At 46.6% G+C, this 20,045-nt stretch overlaps 1 protein-coding gene across 6 annotated transcripts in view; it reads left to right on the forward strand.

Annotated features, from left to right (window-relative positions):
* The window catches only part of COL14A1 (collagen type XIV alpha 1 chain), a 121,862-nt gene that overhangs the window by 65,923 nt on the left and 35,894 nt on the right, over positions 1–20,045 (forward strand). For 4 of the 6 annotated variants that reach the window (XM_088675874.1, XM_060277650.2, XM_035126180.3 and 1 more), the window contains 13 exons: positions 241–392; positions 1,990–2,119; positions 2,246–2,368; positions 3,273–3,422; positions 3,700–3,816; positions 4,716–4,862; positions 6,100–6,174; positions 6,414–6,553; positions 10,495–10,618; positions 10,775–10,918; positions 12,277–12,441; positions 14,248–14,286; positions 17,027–17,165. In XM_088675874.1, the coding sequence (XP_088532000.1) occupies positions 241–392; positions 1,990–2,119; positions 2,246–2,368; positions 3,273–3,422; positions 3,700–3,816; positions 4,716–4,862; positions 6,100–6,174; positions 6,414–6,553; positions 10,495–10,618; positions 10,775–10,918; positions 12,277–12,441; positions 14,248–14,286; positions 17,027–17,165 (1,645 nt within the window). The remainder of the gene's footprint in view (positions 1–240; positions 393–1,989; positions 2,120–2,245; positions 2,369–3,272; positions 3,423–3,699; positions 3,817–4,715; positions 4,863–6,099; positions 6,175–6,413; positions 6,554–10,494; positions 10,619–10,774; positions 10,919–12,276; positions 12,442–14,247; positions 14,287–17,026; positions 17,166–20,045) is intronic. The other 2 variants (XM_035126181.3, XM_088675875.1) reach the window with 1 other exon arrangement.

Genomic DNA, 20,045 nt, shown 5'->3' on the forward strand with positions numbered 1-20,045 from the left:
CACTTAGATTTTTAGAACCTGTGATCTTAAAACCTGAATCTGTACCCCACTGGTTACTTATATGGAAATGTTTGCACTGCAATGGTTTTATAATGTTTCTTAATTATTGTATTTTACTGTAGTATCTTCCTGAGCTAGACAACTATGGTATTGTGCGGCCCCCAAACTCTCTGTGACATTAATAAAATTCAGTTTTTAAAAAAGATTTTGAAAACAAACACATGTTTGATATCATTTCAGTCTTTCGAACAGGAATAAGAAATCTCGTCATAGACGACGAAACTACCTCAAGCTTGAGAGTCAAATGGGACATTTCGGACTACAACGTTCGTCAGTTCAGGGTGACATACCTCACCGCTGATGGTGATCGGGGTGAGGAAGCGGTAAGAACGGTTGGTATGACTTTTCTGTATGGCTCAATTTAGAGTCTTAGTTTTCATAACAAGGAGGCAAATGACTTATCCTACAATGGCTAAATGCTAGCAGACGCCCTGAGTTATATCTCACACATAATTATGCTTGTGTGGCTTGTGAGTTTATAGATACTTGCATGCTTACAATGTCATCAGCGCATGTATTATTTTGCAGTTTCAGCAGCAAAAAATTGGCAGGATAGCAAGGGACGAAGCAGCAAAAAAATTGGCAGGATAGCAAAGGATGAAGGAGAGCAAGTACAAGTAATCTTTTGTTGGAAGCCGCCCAGAGTGGCTGGGGAAACCCAGCCAGATAGGCGGGGTATAAATAATAAAGGTAAAAGTAAAGGGACCCCTGACCGTTACGTCCAGTCACAGACGACTCTGGGGTTGCGGCTCTCATCTCGCTTTACTGGCTGAGGGAGCTGACGTTTGTCCACAGACAGCTTCCGGGTCATGTGGACAGCATGACTAAGCCGCTACTGGCAAAACCAGAGCAGCGCATGGAAACGCTGTTTACCTTCCTGCCGGAGCAGTACCTTTTGGGCGTGCTTTAAAACTGCTAGGTTGGCAGGAGCTGGGACCGAGCAACGGGAGCTCACCCTGTCATGGGGCTTCGAACCATTGACCTTCCAATCAGCAAGCCCTAGGCTCAGTGGTTTAGACCACAGCGCCACCTGCGTCCCTCCTCAAATGCCAAGACCTGGTCAGCTAGGGTCACGTCCATCTACCTGTTCACACACAGGGGGAGGAAGCTCCAGAGCAGGTATGACAGGAAGTCCTTCCTCTCTGGAGCCACGTTCCCCTGTGTGTCCGTTCTAGGCAACAGGAAAATGTTGTACTTGACTGCTAGTAGTAACACATCCCACAGGATCATCTAGTCATCATGCAGGAATATGCAGCTATCCCATACAGATATCAAACCTGCAACCTTGGCATTATCAGCATTACAATCTAACCGACGGAGCTATCCAGCCTAGGCTCGACTTACTTTTTTTAAAATGAAGGCTCAGAGTCTGGGGAACCTTCCCGGAGGCACCACTGGATGTTACTATCTACATCGTGCATGCCTTTGTGCATGATAATCTTGCATGTGTTGCAGTTAAATTCAGAAGTCATGGCCTGCATTGTATGACAAACCCACACAGCATCGGCATTTTCACGTTGGAGAGTGTACAGTGGTACCTCGGGTGACAGACGCTTCAGGTTACAGACGCTTCAGGTTACAGACTCCGCTAACCCAGAAATAGTACCTTGGGTTAATAACTTTACCTCAGGATGAGAACAGAAATCGTGCGGTGGCGGCACGGCGGCAACAGGAGGCCCCATTAGCTAAAGTGGTACCTCAAGTTAAGAACAGTTTCAGGTTAAGAACAGACCTCCAGAACAAATAAAGTTCTTAACCCGAGGTACCACTGTGCATGGATGTACATGGCTTTTCTTTATCTAGAAGCTAGTCCACCGGTGCAGAGGAGGTTTAATCACCTAAAGTGGTCCTGTGGCTTGAGAAGCTCTGAAACAGATGTGAAATACAGAAGTTAATCATAGCTCTTTTTGTTTTGTTTTCCCTGACTAGGTAATGGTCCCTGCAAGGCAAAACAGTTTGCTTCTTCAGCCTTTGCTCTCAGACACTGAATATAAAGTTATGGTTACCCCCATCTATTCTGACGGGGAAGGTGTCAGTCTGTCAGCTCCAGGGAAAACTTGTGAGTACAAAGGTTTCTCTTCCTGCAAAAGTTGAAATATAAGCAACTGTCCCTTTTTTAAGCATGCCCTGCCTCTCCAGGATGTACTGAGAACCATTTCGTTTGTAATACGTTTTCATTTTGCAGTGCCCCTGTTTGCTCCTCAAAATCTCCGGGTCTCTGACGAATGGTACAACCGATTGCGGATTAGCTGGGATGCCCCTCCGTCTCCCACCATGGGATACAGGATTGTATATAAACCTGTGAACAGTGAGTGTCTAAAATGGTTGCTTATGTAGTTTATTAAAATGTGTGGTAAATATGTTAAATCAGGTGTGTGAATGCCACTCGCCTAGGTATTGTTCTCACAAGATAAGGTGGTAGACCTGTGCTACAATAATTCCATCCTGAGAAGATCCCACATTCAGTCTGACTGTCCACGGAAAAAGGATTCCTGGCCATAGAAAACTAGCATTTCAGGAAGATGTTGGGCCAGAGTGCTTTTTCCTAACATGCTAGCTTTCTGCATGCAGGGATTTTTATTTTTTATAACGGGGGAGTGCTTAGTCATGCAAATTCCCAACTGCAGTCCAGACAGAGGTATACCATCTTATCTACTGTCAACTAGTCCAAGGTTATTTATGCTCAAGTCACTCTTGACAAATAAGAATTCCATTTAAGAAGCTAGCCGGGTTTGTGTGTGTGTGTTTTGTAAACTGGAATAAAGTTGGTTAGAAGAATATTTCATTCTAAGAATGAGCATGATTTTATGTGATCAGAAGTTAGTACAGTGGTACCTCTACTTACGAATGTTTCTACTTACGAATGGAGCTCCATCCGCCATCTTGGATGCGGTTTAGATAGGATTTTTTCTACTTACGAATTTTTAGATAGGGTTGCTTCGACTTAGGATTTTTTTCTCCCAATGCATTCCTATGGGATTCAACTTACAATTTTTTTCTACTTACTTCAGTTTAAAAGCAGCCCTGTTTACGAACGATTCAGTGCACCGGAGGCAGGAGGCCTCATTAGGGAAAGCGCGCCTTGGTTTAGGAACGGTTTTGGTTTAAGAACGGACTTTCAGAACGGATTAAGTTTGTAAACCGAAATTTTGCAGTATCTTCAAGCTGTATTTCCCTGCCTAAGTCATTTACATTCCTCTCGCTTTCTACAGTCCCTGGACCAGCCCTGGAGACGTTTGTGGGAGATGATATCAGCACAATCCTTATTTTGAATTTGCTCAGTGGAACTGAATACAGCGTTAAAGTATTTGCTTCCTACTCAACGGGATTCAGCGATGCTTTAGCCAGCGTAGCCAAAACATGTAAGAACCCTCAACTTCTTGTTATCCAATTTCTAATCTCCACTGGCCATATTTCATTGGTAACCTTAGCCTTGAATTCCAACCACTGAAGGAAATGTTTTGCTTGCTCTTCAGCATGATGTTCGTTCTTCAAGTTTAAGGTACATAAAAGCAAAACGTACAGAACAATATTAATAACAAACAAGACAGACAAGTGTGAGAAAACCCAAATTTTAAATCAACGACAAGTAGATTCTGCATCTAAAGAAATGACGTTTTTTTTTTTATCCCATTTCAGTGTACTTGGGAGTGACAAATCTGAGTGCTTATCAAGTCCGCATGACAAGTATCTGCGCTCAGTGGCAACTTCAAAGACATGCAACAGCATACAGGGTTGTGATCGAATCACCTCTTGGTAAGTCATAAGGGCATAGCATCAGTGTGATGCCATAACACCTGTCAACTACTAAGATACTATGTTGCCTGATTCATGATTAATACCCACTTATCATATTATAGGGACGCGGGTGGTGCTGTGGGTTAAACCACAGAGCCTAGGGCTTGCCGATCAGAAGGTCGGCGGTTCGAATCCCCGCAACGGAGTGAGCTCCCGTTGCTCGGTCCCAGCTCCTGCCAACCTAGCAGTTCGAAAGCACGCCAAAGTGCAAGTAGATAAACAGGTACTGCTACAGCGGGAAGGTAAATGGCGTTTCCGTGTGCTGCTCTGGTTCGCCAGAAGCGGCTTTGTCATGCTGGCCACATGACCTGGAAGCTGTACGCCGGCTCCCTCAGCCAATAACGCGAGATGAGCGCCACAACCCCAGAGTCGGTCACGACTGGACCTAACGGTCAGGGGTCCCTTTACCTTTACCATATTATAGCGAAACTTAAACAAAGATTAACTCTCATGAAAGTGACCCGCCTTGCATGGAACGTGAAGATTCCTGGAGAAAAGATCATGAGAATGTACTCCTCCCCCCAGACCTCCTTGGTTATAGCTTTTGGTTTGTCTGGAATCAAACAAACCATAGTCCCAGGTTCAGATAAAATGTTAAGTCAAACCATGCCTTAGCTCACAGCAGTGCGGCAGCAGCAGGACTGGAGAGAGAGAAAAGCAGTTGCGTTCTCTCTAGGAGCATGCACGATTGCACATTCTTGCTAAGTCATAGTTTGGTTTAGCATTACCAGCTAATAGAATCCCCAATGTGAGGAGGAGGAGGAGGAGGAGGATGATTTGCTGTGCTTCACTTCATTGTGTTACTTTTATTTTAGACCAAAGTCCTTATCTTTAAATAGCTCCATTTCTAATTTCAGATGGGACACAGGGGGAAGCATTACTTGGTGGAGGAACTCCTAGGCATTGCTTCTTTGAACTCGTTCCTGGTACAGAATACAAAATCAGCATCCATACGCAGCTTCAAGAAATAGAGGGACCTGCTGTTAGCATAATGGAGACCACTTGTAAGTATACATACCATTGGAATTTGGTTCATTTTGCCGTCATCAGACAAATCCACTGACCTCCTTCACACCTGATTTCCTAAACTTGGCACTGTTATCTGATACAATTGCATCAGGGACTCCATGGCTGCCTTCTTCAGACACAGAAGGATCCATCACTAACCTCTGTGATTGGCAGGCCATATGTAGCCTCTGGATTGGCTAGGCCTGGTATAGGCACTAGGAACTGGGCGTTTTGACTTTTGCCTAGTCAGCATAGCAGGACCTTTTACCTGTTGCACCCCAAGCCTTCAGTTCCAACACAGAAACTGCCTTTTACCAGGACAGTCCATTCATTCATCCACCTGGCTGAGTGTTGTGGCAGAAGCTGTCCATGGTTTCAGATGGGGGACATGCTTTTCCTACCAAGGGACTGAGATTTGGGCCACTGCACATTCCAAGCAGATGCTCTACTACAGCCTTTCTCAACCTTGGGTCCATATGTGTTGTTGGACTACGACTCCCATCATCCTTGACCACGGGTCCTGCAAGCTACGGGTGATGGGGGTTGTAGTCCAACCACATCTGAGGATCCAAGGTTGAGAAAGGCTGCTCTACTATATTGAGCTATGGTATTTCACCATGTCCGGGAGATTCAAGATCACGGGGATTCTGGACTGCTGGAAAAACACTTCAGTACAGCCCTGCCCTGACTTTGACACAAAGAAGACAGGTGTGTGTTTGGGTCTAATATTATGCATATCTAATATTGATTAAATTCCCCCCTCCAAACGCCCATTTCCTACCCTCTGCCTTAGGGATGTGTATTGATTGTTTGCGGTAAGTTTCAATTTGCTCTCACCTTCCTTCATAATCTTAAACTTGACTCAAATGCCTGTGTGGTGCTAAAGACTGCACCAACCCTGCAATATGAACTGGAAGGAGCACCGCAAGTTCTATTTCATCAGTGAAATTATATGCATTTAGACTTTGCCAGTGGATATGGTCTGTGAGGTCTTCCAGATTTTCAGGCAAATCTTTGCAACCATGACGGCTAGCAACTCCTTTTTGAAACAGATGAAAGCTGAGATTCTCAGCAAGCCATATTCTGGGCTCAGTACAATATACTTTTGTGAGCTGTGCATGTAACAAAATATTCACATTTTCTGCATTCTCCCAACATCCCAGCAATGCTTTCACAATTAACTGGCTTACACAGTCAAGCTTCCTCTTACTGTTCTTTTTTTCCTGTTTCTAGTGCCGTTCCCAACCCAACCACCACCAACTCCTTCAACCACCACTCCACAACCTACAATTCCTCCTGCAAAGGAAGGTAAGCTCTTTCTGTAGCAGAGTAACGGGTGTGAACGATGCATTGATTTTTTTAACGATTATTCTATTTTGAAAGCTGTTTCCCCCCCCTTCCAGGGTAGAGCTCATAGCTACTCAGTGAGATCCTAATATTTATTGGGTTCCATAGGCAGGTTTACACATGTCAAGGAGGAGAGGCATCACTTTAGAATGGGAAACCTGCTATCTTTTTTGATTCCAAAGTACTTTGTATGTCTTTAGTTTGCAAAGCCGCGAAGGCAGACCTTGTCTTTTTGGTGGATGGCTCATGGAGTATCGGCGATGACAATTTCAACAAAATAATTGGCTTCCTGTACAGCACTGTGGGAGCTCTTGATAAGATTGGCCCTGATGGAACTCAGGTGAGTGAGTGAATGTGAGAAAAAATTAACAGGAATCAAAATGTGAGCAAAGATTTAATTAAAAGGAGGCTTGGAATGGTATGAATCAAAATGCAGTATTATGGCGAATGCTTTTGAAATGCATGCGGTGGGATCTTTCTTTAGATCTGTAAATATTTATATTCCAGAGTGTCATTAATTCCTCTACAGAGACTCACTGTGTTACTGAAATGCCCCTAACAGCTCAATTCCAAACACACCCGCCTGCAAGTTTATGACGTAGGTTATTTTTTTTTGCATAGCACACTTCCGAGCAGGTCTGTTGAAATTTGAAGGCTTGCTGTGGTCTTCAAAGTGGGCCACACAAGCTGACTTCAACACGACTGGGAGATGGCAGGTGTTCACATAGCGCCTACTGGGAGGACTAAGCCCCTTTTTCTACACAGGATTCGGTGAGACCCATTGATGAACAAAGTATCGTAGAGAGCAGCTGTAAGCTATACTGGCCACTTCTGTTCAAGGGAGGAGGGTTCAGTGAAAATGCCCATTCAGTTTACCTCCCACTTGCCACTGTTTCATTCTTCTTTGACTAGATGGTGGTCTTTAGAGAGGTGGACACATGAGAGAAGAGGAGTCTGGTGTCCGCGTTTCTCATGACCCAAGCAGGAAGTGAGCAGGTTGGGTTTGACACTTGGTCCTTCTTGCCTCTGGTGCAAGTTATAGAGATCTTGAGGGCAGCAGTGCAGTGCAGGGGAACACATCTCCTGGGATTTTGCAGACCAAGAATGCATAGGTGCCAACTCCCAGATTGAAAAATCCGGGATCGGCACTGGAAGTCGTGCTGTGGCCATTTTGGAACTGGGCAGAGCAGCACCGGAAGTCGCTTCTACGCATGCTCTTTCCATTTCCAAAATGGCCGCAGTGCCAGAAATCACTTCTGCGCATGTCCAGAAACTCCAGACATGAGCAGAAGGAGCCTCCCCAGGCCAGTAAGAATCCGGGGGATTTACAGGATTTTTAAAAATCTGGGCTGCCAGCGGGAAACGGCTGGAAAAATGGGGGTTTCCCGGGGAATACAGGAGACTTGGCAGCTATGAGAATGGTTATGTTATCTGCCAGAGTACCATGGTAACTGATATGCCCTCCTTCCTTTGGCACTGATAATGAGGCTTTCCAGTTTGTTTGTGATAGATTAGCACAGAAGGAACAAGAGAAATAGTCAAGCAGAGGCTGCATTTCAACTAGCTGAAGATCTTTTATTAAAGCCACTTCCGCCAAGAAGAGGAGGTTGGATTGCGGGCAGTCACGACCCCGCCATGCGTGCAGGGGCTGGGTCCTCAGCCCCTGTGCGATAGGGCGGATTACCATCCGCGCCGCTTGCATGTCCTACGCCACGAGTGTCAAACACAAGGCCCGGGGGCCAAATCCGGCCCGCCAGACCTCGTCATGTGGCCCGCCGAGCACCCCAGCCAGCGGGACCCAGCAGTGGGACCTTGCTGCTGAAGCGCCGCGCCGACAAAGCGCCGACAAACAGCTGGGGCCTGGGGGGGTAGAAAGGCGGCCCGAGCAGCGCTGTGTGGAGCACCCCGAGCCACAGCAGGAGAAGGAGGAGGCAGCTTGCCGGGTCAGCGCCCAGCAGCGCCGCACGGAGAGTCCCGAGCCTCTGGGACGCAGCAGTGCTCTGTAGCACTTTGAATCCTTCTCCTGCTGCCATGGCTCGGCGCCTGGAAACGGCTGCTGCTGCTGCTGCTGCTGAAGCACAGACAAAGCACCCAGCAGTGCCGTGTGGTGGAGGAGGAGGATTCAAAGTGCTACAGAGCACTGCTGCGTCCCAGAGGCTCGGGACTCTCCGTACGGCGCTGACGGACACCGACCCGGCAAGCCTCCTCCTCCTCCTCCTCTTGCCGCCGCCTCCTCCTCCGCCTGCCACGGCTCAGCCTAATGAACGTGAGCTCAGCAGCGGCTCAGCCTCACGAACGTGCAACTCTGAGGCTTTACGCACGTCTCCTAAAACGGACACCCGCTGCCTCACACTGCACGGGAAATGCTTTTTGCCCCTGGGTCCCTTTGCACTCTTTTCTGGCGCTGAATCAAGGCGGCGACCCCCCTTCCCTTTCTTCCTTCCTCTCTCTCGTTCGTATTCTTTCTTTCCCTCTCCTTCCTTCCTTCTTTATCTCTGTCTTCTCTCCCTCTTTCTTTTTCTTTCCTTCTTTATTCCCTTCCTCATTTCCTACTCTTTTTTCTCTCCCCTCTTTCCTTCCTCTCTCCCTCCTGCTCCCTCTTTTCTTTCTTCCTTCCTTACTTCCTTCCTTTCTTCCTTCCGTCCTTCCCATCTTTCTTCCTCTCCTTCATTCTTATTCTTTCTTTCCCTCTCCTTCCTTCCTTCTTTATCTCTGTCTTCTCTCTTTCTTTTTCTTTCCTTCTTTATTCCCTTCCTTATTTCCTGCTCTTCTTTCTCTCCCCTCTTTCTTTCCTTCCTTCCTCTCTCCCTCGCACTCCCTCTTTTCTTCCTTCCTTCCTCCCTCCCCTCCCCTCCCTCTCCCTCTCCTCAGAAACATAGGATGCTGCTTTATACTTCTGGCCCTTAAACCCTGAGACCAGGAGAACAGCTCCAGTGAGTCAACCTCAGCCAGTCCCTTTGGTGAAGGGTGGTGGCTCACTGGCAGAACATCTGTCCTGCATGCAGAAGGACCCCAGCATCTCCAGGTACCAGTAGCTCTGCAAAGCTCCTGCATGAAACCCTAGCGAGCCTCCACCACCCAGTGCAGTTACCAAAAATCATTTTTCAATAAATTGTACAATAATTGTACATTTGAATATCTACTTGCCATTATTCTGACTATGTTAGTTATTACTTACATTATTACAAAAACAGTAATAATTGAATGCAGTGACAATAATTTATGATAATAAAGAGTGGACACATAGTCCTACAGATACAACCGACCCTTTGAGGGTGACAAAACTGCTGATGCGGCCCCCGATGAATTTGAGTTTGACACCCCTGCTATTTAAGCAGGGCATGGGCAGGAATCCCCACTCTTTACCCCCGCTCATCAGCTGCATCGGTTTTCCCGCCCACCCACCCTCTACATCTTTTCCTTTGCCCTTGCTATGGACCTTGGTTGGTCGCCGTTGAGGGGCCTGGTAGGAATTTTTCCACTTGGCAAATTGGCACCAGCCATTTGGTTTTTCGCCTATCTCGTAGCAATCCGTAACAACTCTTGGTTTGGCGGTTAGGCATTGGAATATTACTTTGGAAGTGAGGAGGGGAGGTAGCGCCATCACCTGCCCCGCAAATGGAGGGCCATTCCGTTAAAGGATTCTGGTGTGTGTGGCCCTGTCTGAAGCCTAAGGAGGTTAGGGCCTATCGGTGACCCCAGGGGGAGTTCCTAGTCAATGTGCATCACTGGGCTTCTTGGCTGGTGGTTAATCCTTCCCGGACTCCCAGCACACAGGCTGGGGTCAGATATAGACGGCTAGGGTCCAATGCCTAAGCCAATACCGCTCAACATCCGTAACCAATAAGGTTGTGGCCCATTAACCTTATTTGATGTGTCACATGTCATTATTTCCATGGGGGGTGGGCGGGAGAGGGACGTTGCCACGCAAAGCTCTGTGTGTTCTACAAGCTGAACTTATGCAGCCAGATGTAAACACCACTAAGGGCAGTGGAGCTTACTGGCAGGAAACTATGTCTAAGTTTGAAGTTATGCTGATCCCAATATCTTTGGTATTATATACTACTGATCTTTGTATAACAATGGATCTACACAGCTGCCTGCATTTTGGGACTCTCCTTGGAGGTGTCGCTGTGGTGGCTCTCATGATGAGCCTCCGAAACTTCAAAAATTTACCGCTACCTGGGAGGTGTAAGTGTGTCTGAGAGTGTGGATCCCAACCAGCTTTCACTTGCCCCTGCTGTGTCTGCCATAAATGAGTGAGATGTCTTTTCTATGCAGGTGGCCATTGCTCAGTTCAGTGATGATCCCAGGACCGAATTTAAACTGAATGCCTACCGAACGAAAGAAACACTTCTGGAGGCCATCCAGCAAATAGCATACAAGGGAGGGAATACCAAAACAGGTGAGCTACATTGCCAGGTAGATTTTGTCATTGCTGATTTCAACAAAGGGGGTCGTCGGGGCCCTGCTTTTTGTGGAGAAAGTTGAGGTAGAAATTAAATAAATACACTTCTGCACGCTGTTTATGTTACTCTCTTTTTCTTCTTCTTCTTTACAGGCAAGGCAATTAAACATGCTCAACAGGCCTTATTTACTATTGATTCAGGGACCAGAAAGGGGATCCCAAAGGTTTTGGTAGTGATCACAGATGGGAGATCACAGGATGATGTGAACAAAGTCGCCAGAGAGATGCAGCTAGATGGTAAGAACATAGGGACATAAGATAAGCTCACCTGAATCAGACCAAACTCCCCAAGCATAGCTGTCAAGTACCCCGTATTTCCCAGGAAACCCCCATTTTTCCTTACCATTTCCTGGCGGTCTCCCGTTTCAGCTCCTCTCCCATTAATCTCCCTTATTTTGGATCCTGTCAGCGGCCATTTTTCTGGTGTCGCTTTGCCCATCTATGGGCACCAAAAATGGCCGGCGCTGGCACCGGAAGTCACGTCTACGCATGTCCGGAAGTGCGTAGATGCAACTTCCGGTGCTGGCGCTGGCCATTTTTGGTGCCCATAGATGGGCAAAGTGACACCGGAAGTTGCGTCTACCGATCCCGGATTTCTCCGTGACAGACTTGGCAGGTATGTCCCCAAGCAGGACATGAATGCAATCGGCTTCTGTTGCCCATCTTCCCTCTGATATTGATGGTAAATGGCCATTTTCTTATGAATTACCTGTTCCAACTTAACTGTCTCAGGAGGCCTTTCATAAAATACAAAATTTAAAAGCAAGTGACAAAGTAGTGATTGGTTTGCTTGATGTATGTTTTAAAAGGAAGTAATTTGCAAGGCACATAATTGCCTCTCTCTCTCTCTCTCTCTCTCTCTCTCTCTCTCTCTCTCTCTCTCTCTCTCTCTGGCTTCTCTTATGCTGATATATGCAGACTCTTCAACCATCCACTAACCACTTTTATAGGTGTTCTCATAAAAGTCAGGTAGAGAGAGTCAAATGAGCTTTCTCACCGTATCAGTGGTTTTTGCTAGTGTGGGATAAAATGCGGAAGATACTGCAATTATTGGAGTCTCAGGTCTCTTTCTCTTCTTTGATGCAGAAGTTTCTGTATCTGGGGCATGGGCCATTAAACTAGCATCCACCAAACTAAAAATAAATTAAAATTGTGCACCAATGGTTTCAAGCCCCTAGTCTGTTGCATTGTGTTGGCACAATGGTCAAGACACCCTAACTTGCAGGACTGGTGTGTTGGCAAAGCAAGTGTTAGAATTAGGTCATACGTTATTGAAAGAAAAAAAGGGGGAAATTAATCTGTGTGCTTCTTTGTCTGTTGGACACACTACGTAGTTTCTGTTCCTAAAATAAACTTGGCTGGTTGAAGGGAGAGAATTCCTTTTTCTTGGCTGGCTAAAGGGAGAGTCCTTTTATGAAAGTGCTGAAAGAGTAATCTGATGATGTTTATTGGGGTGGAGGAGTGAAATTGTGCCTTCTGGTGCGCGATGGAGAAAACTGGTTTTATTTTTCTGTACTGCGTTTAGTTAAAAGATTAGCAAGAGGAACGGTTGTTGCATCTGAGGCTTTTTGTGTTTTTTTCTCCCTCCAACCTAGGGTTCAGTATATTTGCCATTGGAGTAGCAGATGCTGATTATTCAGAACTGGTTAACATTGGCAGCAAGCCTAGCGACAGGCATGTCTTCTTTGTGGACGACTTTGATGCCTTTAAGAAGATTGAAGATGAACTGATCACTTTTGTCTGCGAGACAGCATCAGCAAGTCAGCGATTAAGACTTCATTTTTTTATATGCTTCTGTTTATTGCCCAAATAGCATATAAAAACGATGCTTTGCTAACTGTGGTAGTGTATGATACTCCTGCAGTATGATACTTAACAGTTGAACTCTGTGCATTCGAAGGAAAAGCCGCTGAACAATTATGTACTTCACCTTTTCTGCGATCCTTTTTGCAATCAAACCCATGTAGCAGAATGTGCTTCCTGTCACATTTCAGATTAGGGTTGCTTCCACACTCACTGCCCTGGCTCCAAAACATGACAGCAGATGCTCTTACTTGTAAGTAAGGAAGTGGCCTTTATTGGCAGCAGGATTCGGTCTCAGAGCTCTCACAAGGCATAGGGTTGGCAGAGAAGAGCCTGGTCTAGGAGCACGTGTTGAGGTTCCCGAGTCCAAGATCAGTGATAACAACAACAACAATTTTATTATTTGTACCCAGCCCATCTGACTGGGTTGCCCCAGCCACCCTGGGCGGCTTCCAACAAATATAAAAGAATAATAAAACATCAAACATTAAAAGCTTCCCTAAACAGGGATGCCTTCAGGTGCCTTCTAAAAGTCAGACAGTTGCTTATCTCCTTGACATCCAACGGGAGGGCATTCTACAGGGCGGGTGCCACCAGGAGCGTACGAAGGGGGCGGGGGGCACCGCACTCTGGGTGCCACCCGGGGGTGACAAGATGGCCCGCTGCCTCCCCTCCCTAGCTGTAGAGTGGCCGAGGGTGTGCGCACACCTTCCGTACAGGCTGCTGCACATGCTGTTGGGCGGTGTGCCCCACCCCGGGTGCCGGAGAGGCTTCCTCCGCCACTGGGTGCCACTACCCAGAAGGCCCTCTGCCTGGTTCCCTGTAACTTCACTTCTCATAGGGAGGGAACCGCCAGAAGGCTCTCGGAGCTGGATCTCAGTGTCAAGGCTGCACAGGCTACAACTTTTTTCATGCTCACCTGTCAACCTTTAAACCTAGGCTGGGGCAAAGCCCTTATGTGAGAGAATCTCTGTTCCCATGGGATGCAATTGGGCACAATGTTTGGGTGGGAGCATCTCCTTCCTTCTCCAGAGGCGTTGCCTTGTCTGAGGAGAGAGTGTCAGACCCACTTCTCCAACTGAGTCCTGTGCGGTCACCCCAGGCAGCGGCTTGGAGCCATGCCCGGACTCCAACAGCTCTCTCTCTGCCACAGGAGGAGAGGAAGGAGCAGCCGGGACTCTCAACAATGTTTATCAGAGGGAGGGGAGGGTTTCACCTGCTCCTCCCTCCCCCCCCATACCTTCTCATCTCCCTCCTCGTCTGAACCTGAAGGTGAGGAGGGAGTCATGACAACTACAGCCCTGGAATGTTTCTGAGGCACTGTTTTTCCACAGTTAACGGGGACTAAAATGAAAACAGAGGTTCCTCATAGCACTTGCTATTTTTTATTGCTCCTTAATTAAAATTTATAATCCACCCTTCCTCCCCAAAGGGAGCCCAGAGTGAATCACAATAATACAATTACCGTAGCTAAAAACCAATTTAAAAACAATACTTTAACATATTGCGGACTGAAGTTAAAGCCAACAGTGTAAAATTATCATTGTTTACTGGAAGTTAGATGTTCATTGGTGTGTGTGTGTGTGTGTGTGTGTGTGTGTGTGCGTGCATGTGTTCTTACAGTGCCAAACTGCACATCAAGGTCCTGGTGTCTATTGATCTCATAGCACAGATTTTGGTTTCCATTTAGAAATATGTCGTGTAGCCAACAATTTTTCTCTCTCTTTCGAGGCTTAAAGATATTCTCTTCTTCCTTTTTGCAGCTTGCCCATTGGTTTATAAAGATGGCAACAGCCTAGCAGGTATAGTATTTCTATACATTCCTTCTTCCTTCCTTCATTTACATTTCTGTATTGCCTTCCTGCCAAGGCACTGAAGGTGGCTTACAAACTTAAAGCACAAATTTAAACACGTGAAATTGGGAGTGGGGAGGGACTGCCTGGAGCAGACCTCACTGTATCTGCTTCCCTAACACTCCCTTGGACTCTTCATCTTCTGTTACAATAATTGTTTAAAGCAGGCATCCCCAAACTGTGGCCCTCCAGATGTTTTGGCCTACAACTCCCGTGATCCCTAGCTAACAGGACCAGTGGTCGGGGAAGATGGGAATTTTAGTCCAAAACATCTGGAGGGCCAAAGTTTGGGGGTGCCTGGTTTAAAGGATTATATTTCTCATTTGCAGATACTTCCCTAACTGACATGCCTACTACTACTAACTTAATAATAATTTATACCATGGGATGCGGGTGGTGCTGTGGTCTAAACCACTGAGCCTAGGGCTTGCCGATTGGAAGGTCGGCGGTTCGAATCCCTGCAACGGGGTGAGCTCCCATTGTCCGGTCCCAGCTCCTGCCCACCTAGCAGTTTGAAAGCACGTCAAGTGCAAGTAGATAAATAGGTACTGCTCCGGCGGGAAGGTAAATGGTGTTTCCATGCACTGCTCTGGTTCACCAGAAGCAGCTTTGTCATGCTGGCCACATGACCTGGAAGCTGTCTGCGGACTAACGTCGGCTCCTTCAACCAGTAAAGCGAGATGAGCGCCACAACCCCAGAGTCGTCCGCGACTGGACTTAACGGTCAGGGGTCCCTTTACCTTTATTATTTATACCCCACCTATCTGGCTGGGTTTCCCCAGCCACTCTGGGCGGCTTCCAACAAAAGATTAAAAATACATTTAAAATACTACTGCTCTGGGAAGGTTTATTGTTCAACTGTTAAAAGGGGCAGTCACATAATGAGACTGTCTGGCGCACTCTGCCAGGGCCATGTCAATCATTCATGGCATTAAACACACACACACACACACACAATACAGGACTTCACCTTGCAACAAATCTAGTGAGGAAATTACTGCTGGGCTCTGATGGTGAGAGACAGCAGCAGCTTCATTGAGCGTAATGATTTATGTCTGATGGTTGCCTGAACGTGTCTGGGCAAACCTTGGGCTCTCTTCTCTCTTCTCTCCTCTCTTCCTCTCTCCTCTCTTCCCCTTTGACAAGGGATTGAAGAGATCAGAAGCTTTTGCTTCTACGTTTGACTAGTTGCAATTTAGCGCCCTGTCCAAAACTGATCAAACTGGTAGTTAAACTATAGTTTACTGAAACAAGCCCACTTTGAAGCTGTCTTCTTTCAATAAATCATAGTCAAGAGTTAGTCACAGTCAGGGTTCAGATGTAATACTAAACTGGGGCTAATTGAAGACGGAACTGAAATCTTCCAACCTTTTTAGAGCTACAGTGCAGGAGCAGGGAAGGGAGAGAACATGAGCATGAGAATCATTCCTGCACCAATAAACTATAGTTTATCATTACACCGAATGCAGTCAATGATTGGTCAGGGTCACATAGGAGAGTTCGGGAAGACTAAGCACCTTGGAACAAAGTCTCCAACCTAAATACTTCATTCTCGGGGCCAAGCTGGCCTCTTACAGTATGCACAAACCCCATTGAAGAACCCGAGCTAGGAAAGACCATAATGATTCTATTGCAAATCTGTTTTTTTCCATGGTTTTCTGCTGCTACTGCTAAACTTAAAGGTAAAGGTAAAGGGACCACTGACCATTAGGTCCAGTCGTGACCGACTCTGGGGTTGCGGCGCTCATCTCGCATTATTGGCTGAGGGAGCCAGCGTACAGCTTCCAGGTCATGTGGCCAGCATGACAAAGCCGCTTCTGGCGAACCAGAGCAGGTGGGATGTGGGTGGCGCTGTGGGTTAAACCACAGAGCCTAGGGCTTGCCGATCAGAAGGTTGGCAGTTTGAATCCCTGCGACGGAGTGAGCTCCCGTTGCTCAGTCTTAGCTCCTGCCAACCTAGCAATTCGAAAACATGTCAAAGTGCAAGTAGATAAATAGGTACCGCTACAGCAGGAAGGTAAACGGCATTTCCGTATGCTGCTGCTAAACTTACAGCAGTATAAATAAACATGCATTTTCTAGAGCTTATGCTTTGTATTTAAAAAAGTTTAATTCCTGTCAGGCACCTTGTACGCTTGCTTCCAGCAACTCCTGAAGCCAAGCCGGTGCCATATGTATTGCTCTGCCTCCCTTTGGACTGCATTAGCGAGGCTGAGAGAGGGGTCTTCTTGTCTGGGCTGCCCAGGACCTCCATACATACTACCCAGGCTTATTTATGCGCCTTAGAAGGTCACTTCAGTGCTTCTAATGCAGCGGTTTGACTTTGTCCTCTCTAGACAGATGAATGCTGCTGCTGCCACCAATTCCTGCCATTTTGTTCAGCAGCTTTCAGGAGGAGAATTCAAGAATTCAGTACTGGGCTACATGAACCAATGGCCTGACTCAGCACCAGGCAACGTCATGTTCCAATCACTATTCGCTGACAACCTTTCCCACTTTACCTTTCAAGCACCATTAAAACATATGACACTTGAGCAAGTTGACGACCACCTTCTTACATTATTTTATAGGGTTTTGTGATGTGAAAGTTCCCAGGGAACTAGTAAACTTAGCAGTGGTATAAATCTTTGGTCATTTTCACTCCCAAGCCACATTAAGAGAAGTCAGTGACATGTGTTATGTTTTTCAGGATTCAAAATGATGGAGATGTTTGGTTTGGTGGAAAAAGAGTTTGCAACAGTGGAAGGGGTTTCTATGGAGCCTGGAACATTTAATGCCTACTCCTGCTACAGACTGCATAAGGATGCTTTGGTTTCCCAGCCAACCAAGTATGAACTGTAGATGTATTCTTAAAACATGTTGTATAATTGCAGCCAAATCTCATGGAACCTAAATCATAGCAACATTTTCTAAATCTGCGCCTGAATGCAGGATTTATAAGAGCAGGCCCTACCATTAGGCAAGAGAGGCAATCCACCTCAAACTCAGATTTTGAGTGACAAATTGTGAGTGAGATCCCATGGGGCTGTTCATTCCTCTCCTCCCTCTGCAGCCCCATTGTGCACCCCCAAAATCTGCTTTGAATGATTGGAAGAGCCTCTGGAGTAACAGAGTGGCATTTGAGTTTCTGCCTCAGGGAGCAAAATATCTGTTTTGGGCCCATCTCAGAAGCTCTGTATGGTATTTAACCATTACAAAAAATAGCAAAGGTTTCAAGTTATTTGGGGGCATGGTGGTAAATGTTTTCACTGCTGAAAAGGTGAGGGTTTTTATGGATGCAAATGAAGCAATCTCACTAAGCAAACAGGGCAGTGTTTTGGGGGAGAAGATAGGAAGAAACTGCAGTTCAGGAAAATGCAGAATGGTAGTGAGTTACTTATTTGTGTGTTACTTATTCACATGCTCAGGGTTTCCCAGCTTTATCAGTCAATCAAGTGGAAGATCTTCTGCACAACAGAATACGTTTTCGTGTGCAGATTTCCCCCCATCACATGTGCAAGTTTCTCTACATCTATAGAATTCTCTCTCTTCCCCCCCCCCCCCCGCTGCCAAGTGTACCTGGTTGTTTATGAAATAGGTGTCCCAATTCCAAAATCTGCTTGGGAGGCACACTCCCTCTCCACTACTGGCGAGAGGGGATTTCCTTAGCTCTCCAGATGTCACATTCCTGCCTCCTGTCAGTCATTTGATTGGCAGGGGACGGGGTCGAGTGTAAGGTCTGTGGGAAGCACTGTTCTTGGAGCTGTCTGGATTAGGGCATCTGACTAGAGTGTTATTATTCTTGAACCAAGCTTTTGCTTGCTTCCCAAGAAGAAGTCATGGGCAGAATCCTCCTTCCAAACATTTACAGTAAGCATCTCTCCTGTAATGCAAGTCTGCCCGGACTGCCTCTGGAATATTACCAGTATTAATCTTTACCTTGGCCAAACCAACGTGCTTGCCCCTTTAAAAAAATATCTGCATTCATTAAAATCCCTCATCGTATGTCACACTCTGGCATGAGGGTTGAGTGTTGAAAACACGAGAGAGAAGCATATTGAGTTTCAGAGAAAGTTGAGTCCAAGAGCAGGATTTAACTTGGGAAGGGAAGTATGCTGCTAAGTGGAGAGATAAAGCTAACTCAACCCATGTGTAGATTCTGAAAATGGTGGTGATTAGAAAAGGCAAGGCTTGTGGGAGAGCACAGATTGTAACGTGGCACTCGGTGCCGGAAGAAGTGGGAACTTACAGGGTGGGTTCAGCATGGCACGCTTCCAATTGTTCTGTCTGCACAATGATTTGTGCTTGCCAGATGGAATATTCCCCCCCTCCCCCTGTTCACTGTTCTCTGCATTCTCCTGCTCCCACACCGGAGCCAATTTCAGGGGATGCAGGAGACATATGGGACGAAGCTGTATCCCAATGTAACTGAAAGACCTACATTGGCTCCCAGTACGTTTCCAAGCACAATTCAAAGTGTTGGTGCTGACCTTTAAAGCCCTAAATGGCCTCAACCCAGTACACCTGAAGGAGCGTCTCCACCCCCACTGAGGTCCAGCTCTGAGGGCCTTCTGGCAGTTCCCTCACTGCAAGAAGTGAGGTTGCAGGGAACCAGGCAGAGGGCCTTCTCGGTAGTGGTGCCCACCCTGTGGAATGCCCTCCCAACAGATGTCAAGGAAATAAACAACTATCTGACTTTTAGAGTACATCTGAAAGCAACCCTGTTTAAGGATGTTTTTAATGTCTGATAGTTTTATCGTGTTTTTAATATTCTGTTGGGAGCCGCCCAGAGTGGCTGGGGAAACCCAGCCGGATGGGCGGGATACAAATAAATTATTATTATTAGCAGTAGTAGTAGTAGTAGTAGTAGTAGTAGTAGTAGTAGTAGTATCCTGGGGTCCACGGGAGTGCTCCACGACCATCCACTCCCCGCAAAAGTCCTTGTGAGGTTGTTTTTCTGCACAAGCAGAAATCTTTGTGCAGGGCTTACCACAGACAGGTCTGGTTAGGTGAATTCTGCCCAAAACAAATTGCATTGGTAGGGAACCTTAGGACTCGGACCAAATGTGGCCTTCCAGGTCTTTCCATCTGAGCTTCAGAACTCTCCCTAGGACACACCTGCTCCCCAGACTACCCTCCCTCTCCTCAGGCCCCACCCTTTACAGATCTTGCTCTTGCGTGGCTCCTTTTCCTTGACTAGATGTGATTGCAATAATGCTCCTTGTTTGCCTGGATGGAGAGGGTGTGTGTGTTTTGGGGTTCAGAAAGCTCCGGCTTTCATGTGACAGAAATATAGCCTAGTGTACAAAGGTTAAGAGTCCTTTTGCCTTTGGCTTTGCCCACTTTTGCCTCTGGTCCCTCACACTCCTACCGGCAAACAGACCGTGGAAAGTTTCTCACAAGGAAATGTGACCCTCAGGCTCAAAATATATCCCCGTCCCTGCTGTAGAACATGCCATGTTGTTTTGCAAATGTAAGTCATGCTTAGCCGGAATGAAACAGGTCGGCAATGTGCACACAGCCCAAGCTGAGAGTTAAAGACTGTAAGAAGTGTCTTTATTCCTTTCACAAGATGCCTCCCTCCCCCGTCTTATATGTTTAATTCCTTGTTAAAAACATGCTCTTGAAAGATCCTCTGAGCCTTTGAGGTAAGAGCAAGACAAAAGATTACTTTATTCATGCGAGAATAAATTACTGCCACTGAGTTTGGGCCATACCTGATTGCACAG

Source organism: Zootoca vivipara, chromosome 8 (assembly GCF_965207765.1).
Source record: "Zootoca vivipara chromosome 8, rZooViv2.hap1.1, whole genome shotgun sequence".
NCBI lineage: Eukaryota > Metazoa > Chordata > Lepidosauria > Squamata > Lacertidae > Zootoca > Zootoca vivipara.